This window comes from Apteryx mantelli, chromosome 8, assembly GCF_036417845.1.
Source record: "Apteryx mantelli isolate bAptMan1 chromosome 8, bAptMan1.hap1, whole genome shotgun sequence".
Classification (NCBI taxonomy): Eukaryota; Metazoa; Chordata; class Aves; order Apterygiformes; family Apterygidae; genus Apteryx; species Apteryx mantelli.
In genome coordinates, this window is record NC_089985.1 from 32,940,900 (window position 1) to 32,952,717 (window position 11,818).

Consider the following 11,818-nt stretch of genomic DNA (forward strand, 5'->3'; position numbering starts at 1 on the left):
ATGGGGAGAGTTCACACCCAGCATGTACGAGTTGCCGCTGAAGAAGACCCCACAAATAAAACCTTATTATCTACTTTTAGTGCTCAGCTGAACATTCATCACATCCAAAGAACAGGCTGAGAAAGTATGGACTGACAATAAATATTATAGCAACTGACTCCTGCAGTTGCGCTACCAACCAGATTGCATAAGCTCACCATCACTATTCAAACCATGGTTAAAGGTAGCATAAAACATCTGTTACAATCCCTGCCCAAAAAACTTGGGTCTTCTTCTGACAGGAGGATGAGTTGCTTAGCCTTCCTGCCTCCATTTCTTGCTTTGGCAAAGGAGGGAATGCTTACCAGCTCCATTGGGCTGACAAAATGATTAACGCTTATAAGGTAGTCTGGACATGACTGATAATCAGTCAGTGCTAAGGACCGTTATTCCTGTTGATGTGGATGTGGGAAATATTTCAGTGTTGCTCCTGGGAAGCTCCTGGCTGCCTTTTGTTTACTTGTCTACCTGTGCCACAGTGGTACGTTGCTGCTCTGCGCACAGACTGCGTATCACTTAGCATTGCTGCAGCATGCCATAGTCCACAGACATACAGATTGCCTCTGCTAGGAATTAAAACAAGAGAAGCTCAAAGCAAGAATGCTTCGGGATCCCTTTGTGAAAGACAGATTAAAAAAAATTACTACAGTCTGTTAAGCCAGATTCTTATGAATATTGCCACGTTAAACCAGCTGTGCATATTCACACCAATGCATTTTTTCATGTAAGTTGTTGCTTAGCAATTGAGAAACTGGCTGGTGGCTCCATGAGGGTTATTATGCCATTTCATAATACCTTTATTATAGATAGTAGCTCTCCTGAAATGGGAATGAGAGCTATTTTTTGTCCCTTCAAATACCATTTGTAGGCCTGGCTGACTAGATGCTGGTCTGAGAAAAATTATTCTATGAAGCGTGCAATAATTCCTCTACACCACTCCAAAATATATAAAAATAAAACCACGTTTATAATATCCTATTCCTCAAGATAAACATCTCTAAGAGATGAAGCAACAGGATGAAATTAATATACCAATTAAATACAACATTCCGAGAGCAAATCTAAGTCATTGAGGTCTTTAGTCCTGAGAAAAACACAGGACACAGAACATACATGTGTATGAGGAACCTCACAAACAAAGCAACAAAGAGGAGTCTGTTTTAGATCACCAGTCCTATTCTCTTTCCTTGATGGAAAAGAGTTTGCATGAATTCCACCCAAATTAAAAAGCACTGGAGCATGCAATTATAATGGTGGAGGGCATTTAAAATGCATTTACTGAGAAGAAACATTGATTGTTATCTCTCTCCAGATGTCAATACACTCCTTTAAATAGCTCCCCTTTAGTCATTTTATTTCAGATTTCAAAAATAAAGCATGCAGCAGTCAGTTACGGGAAGGGAAAAAAGCTCATTCTGATGAATTTGCACTGAAGTACAACACTCCATTTTGGCAATTAGTTATGTTGCTTAAATGACCCAAGTCGTCATCTTGCATCAGTGCCAGACAGGCTTGACCGCCACACTCCTGGGATGTCTCCTGATCCTTTCTGCAGTCAGACCAACTTCGTAGAACAAAAGAGATGGGAACTGCCCCAGCTAGGAAGCCCTCCAACTGTTTCTGGCTCACTTTGCTCACAGATCAGGTTCTATGACTTGTCAGAATCCTGACTAGGTCTCAATCCTCTTCCAAGTCCACTCTGCTCAAGCTCTGCTATAACTGACATGTATTTAAATTCATTAGGTCTGTGGTTGAAGATCTCCACTAATTTATATGTCTCAGAACGATCTGTCGCATAGAAAAGCTGCACCTGATTCGCCAAGCACTGTGCTTCATGGACAACCTGGAAGTTAAAACAAAGAATCTGTTACCAACGGTTCTTTGTTGTATTAAAGTTTCCCTTTGAAAAGGACTCCTCAGTGTCTGAAAGGCTGCAATCCAGTCCTGCTACTCATCAAATGACTCAATTCCCAGTTCTAGTTTTGCAAATCTCTTCACAAATGACCTCCCTCTTGTTGCTAACCTCCTTACACACCTTAGTGCTGTGTCTACAAATTAGTCTCCTGGTGAGCATACATCTGAGGTCAAAGACTGACCGTGTCTTTCATGGTCCCTACCCACTTTAAGGCACCAGAGATGCACCAAAGTCTCATCTTCCCCTTCTTATGGTTGACCTACGTTATGTTGCAAGAATTGACCGTCTACTCTGAGTTACAACAGGGCAAATGCATTATCAGTCATCTCCTCTGCACATAGTTTCAGAACTAGTATAAGTAGGTTAATTAGAGTTGGGATGCTTTAGTTACCTTGTTCCACCAGCATAATCCCTACTGCTATTAGTGCCAGCACTATACTATTACAGATATGCAAATAGCAGTAAAACTGCACACAGGGAAAAGGGCAAAGGCACAAGGAAACCTAATAGAGAATTAAAGATCTGGAGATCTCTTGATTTGACTGGCAGCCAGCAGCATTAAGTTTCAGAACATTGTTTTAGCTTGTTGGCAGGTAGCACCAACTTCTTCATTTAAATTTGCTTCCATTAACAAGAAAAAGAGCCATTTCTAAATTTTTCAGAACAATAAACCATAATACCCAGTGCAAGGAAAAAAAAGAATGCATAAGCTGCACTCATCAAACAGTCAAAGATTGTTGATTTCTTTCTACCTTTCCCTAGATTATTAAATGGATTGGGTTAAAGAAATCTAGTAAGCCCAATCTTTGAGAAAGGGTCTTTTAAAGACTTTACTTTTATTTGTTCTTAATTCAGAACTATAGGGGAGCTGCAGCATAAAATGAAGGAAGCCAACAAGTAGATTTCTCTTACCAAGAACTTGGAGTCCATTTCTGCTGTCATTAGTACTATTCCTTTTTCCTTCTGCAGCTCAGGATAATGGTACAAGACCAAGTGGCTAGGAGCAGTTTCACCTTGGGTCTGAAGGAGATAAAGAAACCTGCTGGTGTCCCATAGAGAAATTTAGTTTTCTTGCCTATTTTAAGACTTGATTACAAAGCTTTTGAGTACTAATTGCTATGCAGATAGCCATTTTTCAGAGGCCAAAGGTCAGTTCTAATTAACAGTCCTTTACTCTGAGTATTTATAATAAAGAGTGATTGGTAGAGTTAGGTCAGGCTTTTTCTTGACTGAAGACCAATTTGCATGTAAATAACTTGCAATTTCCAGAAAGGCATATGATCTCACAGCATCTACTGCTTTTCTAGGTAGTTTGTGAAAACATTTCCAAGAAGTTTGGCCCTTGCTTCTATCTTTCAGTCTGTTTGGCTTTACATCATTCTCCTTTAAAGAGCAACTTAGTACCTGTAAAGTTATTAAGTACCCATAATGGCAAATTTTGCACTGATCATTCTTTTCAAGTTAAGCTAGACAAACTGTTCATTTAGCAAATATATATTTCTGGATTGGAAACTAGTTTTGGACTTTTTATTTTAACCACTCACCTGAATGTTTATAAGTGAAGTGAAGTGCAATTCTGTTCCTGACCATTGCCCCACAAAGAATTCATAGCCTTCCTTTCTTGGCAAAGCATACAGAAACTGCAGAGAAGTAACAAAAAAATAATTCTGCCTTTCACAGAACAAAATGAACAAGAATCCCCACCTATGCTGGCTTCCAACGTAAACTCTGTGAGAGAACCACAACAGAAAAAGGGGTATCTCTGCCCAATTAAGAGAGATATGACAGCAAGAACCAGACTTTATGACCCAGGAAACTGACTCCAGTCTGATAACCCACAGCCCCAAGCCTTGAATTAAGCTTTACTGGCAGGGCAACATAGAAAAGTTTGCACCACTGCTATGTGGATGAGCAGAGGACATTAATCTTCACAGCAGACAACAAAACAGCATCACCTTATCAGTATTATTTCATTAGTAAATCACTGATGTTGGGACTTTTTTTTTTTAATAAAAAAATAAAAAGACAAGGCAAGAGACAAGGGAAAGAACTGCAGAGAACATTCAGACTCTGACCTATCAGTTCATTTTTACAAAATTAACAGCAAAAATTGTCAAATGTAAGATGAGGAGTACTCAAAGCTTTCAAGCTTGTCCAGGTACTTCACTAACTGTTTCAGAATAGGCAGCAAGCATTTTCTCTCCAGAGATTTATAGTTTATTTTGCTCCCTACGCTAGGGACTTGCTCATGTACCACTTTCCCACACCAAGAGAAAGAACAATATGGGAGCAGAACAACAAGCAAGACACCAAACAATGCCAGTGCACTGTACAGCAACGCACTTAAAACTATAAACAATTTCCCAAGCTCCAAGTAGTTTAAGAAGCCAGATATATTTGATCTTGCTCTTGGCAAGTGAAATATACAGGATCAAATCATCAATCTGGTGAAGTTTCTCATTCAGAAGTACAAAAGCATTTGTCTTCAACGCAGCTAAGTCTAGCTACACTTTGTTTTTATAAAGCAGTGAAGCATTTCATTTCTGTCTTAACACAGTACAATTTGCATTAAGCCCATGCTTCAATGCACACATTACTGTAAAGCCACTTTATTTTCAACAGAAAACAATACTAATCCAGCGGCATGTGGTAGGAAACTGCAGAAAGATATTCTTTATCTTGTTAGCTGTTCTGTTCTGCTTCTTTGCAGTTTATTTTCTTCAAAGCAACAGCATGCTTATTCACACAGGAATCTTCTAATTGCAGCCTACAAGATACCCACCAACCCACATGAGAAACAATGATCCTACATCTTGGGAATCCACGCATTTCTGAAATAATACGTTAAGCACTCTCACCATGTTATGCTTTCTTGTGCTGTCATACACATAAGTCAACCCACAGAGTATTTACTCTATATGTGTAATAAAGGGTTCAACTACACCCAATTCTCCCCTTCCTCCCCCTGTCACAACTGCTGAATTACAATGCTCCTTAATAGAACTGGCACTACTGAATTTTGCACTCTATGCCACATAATCTTTTTTCACAGCTCAGAGTCCCTTAGAGACAGAGCTGCATTATTCACACTGCAGAGTGCTTGTCCGGATGGACTTCCATCCAAACATCTCCTATTAGTTTATCAATATTTACTAATCTCAGATTGCCAGTCTGGTGAGGAAAGCATAGTTATGCTCATCTGCAATTGGGAAATGGCGGTTAACAGACTACGAGCTTCATTCAGCCTGTTCTGTGGACAGAACCCCAACATATCAATTTCTTAGCTTTTTCCTTTTTAGATACTTCTGCCTTTCTTCACTGGCAGTAAACAAATGCGAAAAGAAATAGCAGCAACTCACATCAACCATCAAACAAGGGAAAACACTTTCTCAATGTACTCATACCAACGCTTTGCTCACGCGCAGTCTTAGAGAGATGGGAGGTGCCAGGTAAGTTCCTTTCTATGCATCCACTGTGACAGAGCTGTGATCTGGGCACAGTCCAGGGTATCTTTTCAATCTGTGCTTATTCCAGCCCCCAAGCTCTCTTGTCAGGTACAGAGAGGGAAGCAGCCAATGGTGACACTTCAGCTATAGCTAAGCAACAGTTCCTCCAGGTTCCCCTGAAGTAGCCTTGACAAAAGCCTGTCATGGACCCAGGCTCTGTGCATGGGACAGACAGGGCCTGTTGTAGAATGAAACATCATCCACGTTCAGTCAGGAAAAAAACAAAACCAAAGCATACTGGTTGCAATCAAGTTAGGTGTAACTTGATCTCCAGCTGATCACAGCAAGGATGCTTTAAGCAATAAGGAATAATATGCAGAAGCATCAATGAAATTGGTCTTCAAGGCTTGGCTCTTCACAACTCTGCATGGAAGAGCTTTAATCACAAGACATTAATTATAGAAACTGGAGGCATGTAGCTAAATCCAGTCCCTGGGAGATTCTGTTCTCTAGTTTCTGAACTCTATGCATCTTATACCTAGATCGAACCACTTGATATCTATGAATAGTCATTGCTTTTATCTGAACACTAAGACAAATATTTGAACACCTGGCTTTTATTAATCAAGCCGACGTATGAGTCTGAATAGTGCAGGGTCAAAAGTTTATGAATTAGGCTTTAGACATGAGAAATTCATTGCAGTTATATGTACACACATTGTAAGTTTCCACCATACTTACTGATGGACATTTCTGGGCTCGCTTCCATAATAAATCAAATTTCTCTGCCTTTGAGGAAGGAGAAAGAGAAATTAGTTTTCCATAACACAAAAGTGCATGCACAGTTATCATTCAGAATCATCTCATTAACCTTTATAGGGTACAACTTGTATCTATCTAAAGGTCTCACTGTGGGAACTGTTAACAATGAGTGCATGGAAAAATATATTTAGTTCTTCGTTACCCAGATGTCACTGTTATCCCATTTTAACAATGCTGTCTCTGAGAGGCAGCAGCAAACGCCAGGAATCCAAAGTTTTTATTCCTTGGAGGGTGGGAGGCCCACATTTCAGGCTTACATCTTTTTGTAATAGCTCCACTGCATCACGTGGTGTCTATAGTTGAGCAAGATGACATATCCCTGGCCCCAAATTATGGGTTTTACATCAGAAAGTCATCTGTTCTTCACTATTACAATGCAGCCCCGATACTTATTCAAACCACATACTTACTGCTTAGGTTTATATTAAAACCACAAACATATTTGGTAACACTGATGAAACCTGGCAATCTCATTCACGTGACCTCTGTGTTGCCCCAAATCTCTTGCCTGCTCTTCTCTTCCCAGCACTATATATTAATTCCTAGTGTAAGGTGTTCAGGGAAGAAAACAGATGCTATTCATCAACACAGAATTCCTCCATGTGTGCTTTTGAGCATTAGAGAACTATACTAGCCCATTCTTCCAGCCATAAAAAACTTCTGGCAGAAGACATATAGCTTTTTCCCTTGATGACACCATGAACTACTTCCCAACTTACTCAGGATCTGGTTTGCATTAAAATCTTAGAAGCTTCCAAAGCTTCTCTGAAAAACAGTGCAGCAAAAAACAGTGCCAACCCCACCAATGTAAGATCGACACCATCTTAACTAGAATCTAATGTTCAAACAACAATTGACTTCTGTATCACTCTGTATGTCATACTTTGCAATATTAAGAACACTGTTAACAATAAAAAATCATATTCTTAAAAAAATTAGAAGCTGTCAATCTTAAAACTAACTGTGCAGATTAAGCTGACTCTGCAGGGTCCACACATCATGACAGCTTTAAATTGAACAATCCCCACCACCACACACATCCCCTGAAAAAAAAAAAGTATTAATTTAGTTCACATAATAGGAAGAATTTACTAGGCAAGCAGCAAAGCAGTACTTTGCTTTACACCAACTGGTTTGAGGCCTTTTGCTCCCTCTGTCCCCCATTGTCACCTCAACAAGCAATTCAAAATATTTTCACCACATCCACATGGAAAGTGCTAAGATCTCCATTTTGCAATGGGAAAACTAAAACACAAAGCTGCTTGACATCAAACCCCATGATGCAGTTTTCAGAGCACATAGCATCATGTTTAGAACACAGCCTCCCACTGGCTTCAGCTGTAGCCCTAAGGGCTGAGCACAACTGCAAATCAAATCCCAGATCAAAGTGATTTCAAGAAAACAAGGAACACACAGTTTGCGCCCAGTTATGAAAAGACAGATTTAAGAGAACAGGATCACACAGAGACTCTGAAATAAAAAAAATAAAAATAAAAGAAAAAGAAAAAAAGCCCTTCAGCCTAACACAGATTAACAACAATTAACATTTTTTAAAGTTATCAGGAATAAGGAGAGCTTTTCACACTGACCTCTAGAGTGCATAAGTACAACGGAATTACTTACAGGAATAACAGCATAAACTGTGTCTTTTGCAGAAAAATACTGATTCCAAATCTGTAGGAAACAAAGGAAATCAGCTACAATTAAAATCCACAAATTAAAATCTAGCATCCAGAATAACATTACATGTTTTAAAAAGAATTCCATTTGTCAACTAATCTTTGACTGCGAGCATTTTAACAACTCATTTTTCATCTATTTTTAATCAAGCCTGACTGACTTTCCTGCTAATGCAATACAGTCTCACTAATGTTCCTGAGTACTTGCACCAAATGTCAGGTTTCAACCAGAAACAAGCAGTCGGCTCAGAGGTAGCTCAAGATTTATTAGCTATGAGAAGTACTCTGACATTTTTCACATCATGCTAATGACTTTTGGAGGTTTGGGTTTTTTTTAATATAAAGAACATACAGAACTTTTTCAACAGAAGACAGGCATTTGTGTAACAAGTCTGGGCTCACATAATCTTTTTCCTCACCACATGAGTTGTCGGTATCTACATAAAGCTTCCACAAAGTCCTTAATGAATGGACAAGTACAAGTAAAATCCCAGAGTCCAAGACTTTTTTAGTCGCTGCTCCTCAGCCCTATGTAACTAATGAGAATTATCAGTACGAGTTATCATATTCACTCCCTGCTATAACTGGTCTGACACCATCCTCTGCAGAGCACATAATCAATTCTATAGCATTATCAGGAAAGCAGTTAGGTTTCTGCTCTACAAGTCCTGACAGAAGGCTCCTGTGTGCATGCCGATCCCCCTAAGATCCCTGCCACTGCCAGGATCTCCCCTTACCTGCCTTCAAAACTGACAGGAGCTTGCTGATGGTGATTCAACTGCTACATATTAAATGACCACACAACAAGATTTACAGTAGAGACAATGCTTGAATGATCGAGTCCAGATGTGAATTGATTATTATAAAGGAGGGACATTGCAGGTGGACTTACTTAAGTATGTACAAAACTATTTTCTACTATTGGCATGCATATGAATGTGGTTTTTATATATCCATACCCATGTTTCATTTTTCAGTCATACTGCTAAGTAAAATTTCCATCATTACATACAGATTACTATTAAGCATAGACACAGAACAAGCTTCATTCCATTTAAATCCATCACCTGTGTTATTTCCTCTGCTGATTTTTCTTTCACCATCTCAACATGAAGAATTGAATCAAGTGTCTGCAAGACAGAGCGTAAGGAATCTGACATAACAACATGTTCTCTGGTTCATGTGAGAATACAGAATGAATGGGTGCAATTACAGGGAGCAAACCCAAAATGTGGGAGCTAAATTCAATTTACACTACACCTTAACACTCCTAATTGCCAAAGAAACCAATAAATCATAAATAGTAGCACACTGAGGAGTGGGTTCATGCATTGAAGCAGGATACAAGAGATTCTGTCAGGACACATAATACACTTTGCTCCAGTACTGCAGATCTCTAATGGCAGCTGCAAGATGAGCGCAGCCTTTCCCCTTCAGCCATTTCAGACACAGGCTCTGAGGGCAGCTTTACACAGAAAGTTTGCTGAAATACAAAAATGTTAGTGAGAATAAAACCATCCTCCTGTCCCTCTGCTGGCTGAACTTTGGAAACACGTCTATATCCAGTAAAAGCAGCTTATCCTTTTTTTAATTTATTACTGTGTACATTCAGTACAGATTCCCTAACTGGCAGGAACTTCCAGAATTTCATAGAGAAAGGACTGGATAAGAAAAGCCCAGAGTGCCAGAATTTTTCAGACTTGAACATGATCCCAATACTAAATAAAAACTTGCAATGAAATGCAGCATAAGAAACATTCATTCTTCCATCTCAAGAAACTCTTGGTTAAAGCACTGATAGTAGCAATCCAAGTTAGCATATATGCTTGATTTGGTAGTACATCCTTTCCTAACACTCACGTTCCTTTGCCTTACCTTATCTTTCGTGAATCGTCCCTTTGATGTCTTTGTGCCCAAGGCCTCCGCCTAGAAGAAAACATTTTTTTAATTTTTATAACTAGTGCTTTAACACCAAATTTTAATCGTCTTTCCAGCTATGCATAGCATACATGCTAATAAAATTTTCCAAGTATGAGCTCACCTTTGAGATAAAGATACTTGAAATGTATTTTATTAAAGTAAATAACTGATAAATAAATAAGAAGATGACTAACAATGTGAATTATGAATTACAAGGTCATTGCACATTTTGATCCTAGTATTTTTGAACAGTTTTTTTCATTTGCTACAGGATGATAAAAGCAAGATCATCTCACTCCATCTAGCCAAACTAATCTGGAACAGATTAAACTCTTAAATAAGACTCAAGCACAGCATCTCCAACCTAAAAATTAGCAAGACAGTATGCTGGAATACAAAATGATGTTTTTAGGCACCAGAGAGTAAAATGTGGCTCATTACCAGGAGAAATGCTGTGTATTTGTAGTGTGATGCAGAAACAACATAAATGACAAAACTATAGCTTCAACATAGGTGAATTACATAGAATATCGGCCTTGCCTTTTCATCCATACATCTGATAAATTCTACTTGCTTGGAATATCCCACTGGCTGCTTTTTCACTTCATCTCTTTTCTCCATACGGGATTCAAACACATCTGGACTGGATCTGAATCAGAAAAGAGACTGTTAATAATACTGATTAATATCATTTGGCCTTTCAAATCTTTCCTGTGGCACTGACTCACACTCTCTACTCCTTTTACATGCAGAACAGATATTGCTACAGCCACTACCAAACGAGTTTCAAGGCAGCATTTGGCCTGAGCTGTGATTATTTTTCTAATAAAGGCACAAAGCTAAAATAAGTCACATTCAGACTAACCTGTGCAAGCAGACTAAAGACACTAAGCTTCATCCCTGCTGCTGCTACAAGCCATGCGAAGAGCACCCTCCAGACACAAATGATAGCAGGGTCACACAAAACACAAATAAAGGCGATGGCAGAGCTAACTATAACCCTCCCCCCCCCGGCTGTCGAGCCCTGATGACCCATCCCCTCCTTCTGCCCTCGCGGCACCCCTGGGTGCCCCCTCCCTGGGCCTTGCTGCGCCCAGCAGCTTCCCCCCTCCAAGGACCGTTCACCCCTGCTCCCCCCCCGCCAGGGCCAGCCCCCCACCCCTATCCTCTCCTCCCTCCCCCAAACCACCCTCCTCTCCCAAAAACCAGCCCCCAACCCTATTCCCTCTCTCCTCCCCTAAACCACCCCCCTCTCCCAAAAAACAGCCCCCCAACACACAATCCCTCCTCTTTCAGCCCAGCCTCCCCACCCCCTCTTCCCCCAAGAACCAGTCCCCCACCCAGACCCTACGGCCTTCCTTCTTCCCCAAACCACCCCCCTCTCCCAAAAAATCGTCCCCCCGCCGCGCAGCGCCCCCTTCCCCCCAAAGCAGCCCCCGTCCCCGCAAGGCCCGGCTCCCCCACCCACTCCCCCGCCCCCTTCCCCTCAAGGCCCTGCGTCCTCCTCCGTCCCTCTCGCGCCCTTCGCCCCAAACCAGCCCCCCAACCCTACCAGCGTCCCTTCAGGGCCGCCCCACATCCCCGCCGCCCTCCCCCATCACCTCAAGGACCAGCCCCGCCGGCCCCCCGAGGCCCCCAAGCCCGCCCGTCCCCTGCCGCCCCCCCGGAGGCCGCCACCGCCCGCCGCACCTGCGCAGCTCCTGGATCTTGTGGCGGTACTTCCCGTAGAAAGGGTTATCCTCCAGCGCCGCCTCGCCCGGCCCCGGCCCCGGCCCCGCCAGCTCCCGGCACGGCGGCGCCAGCAGCCCCAGCGGCCTCAGGGCGGCGCGGCTCCGCAGGGCCGGGCCCCGCCACAGGCCCCAAGCCTGCTGCAGCGCCGCCGCCATGGCGGCTCGTCCCGCCCCGCCCCTTCCGGCCCCGGGGCGGGCGCAGCCGCGGCCTTCCACCCGCTCCCCGCCCCGCGGCGGCTGCCCTCGTCGCGGCCTCGTTACACTTGA

The 11,818-nt window shown here is 42.0% G+C and overlaps 1 protein-coding gene across 1 annotated transcript; it reads right to left on the minus strand.

Moving 5' to 3' along the window:
• Nucleotides 1-983: 983 nt before the first annotated feature.
• ATPAF1 (ATP synthase mitochondrial F1 complex assembly factor 1) lies at nucleotides 984-11,713 on the minus strand. Its single transcript, XM_067301205.1, has 9 exons — nucleotides 11,511-11,713; nucleotides 10,362-10,470; nucleotides 9,777-9,827; nucleotides 8,969-9,031; nucleotides 7,846-7,896; nucleotides 6,142-6,189; nucleotides 3,499-3,594; nucleotides 2,867-2,974; nucleotides 984-1,882 (listed from the first exon to the last, which is right to left on the minus strand). Exons 1-9 carry the CDS (start codon nucleotides 11,705-11,707, stop codon nucleotides 1,688-1,690), a joined length of 918 nt encoding a protein of 305 aa, XP_067157306.1. The 5' UTR covers nucleotides 11,708-11,713; the 3' UTR covers nucleotides 984-1,687.
• Nucleotides 11,714-11,818: the final 105 nt, after the last annotated feature.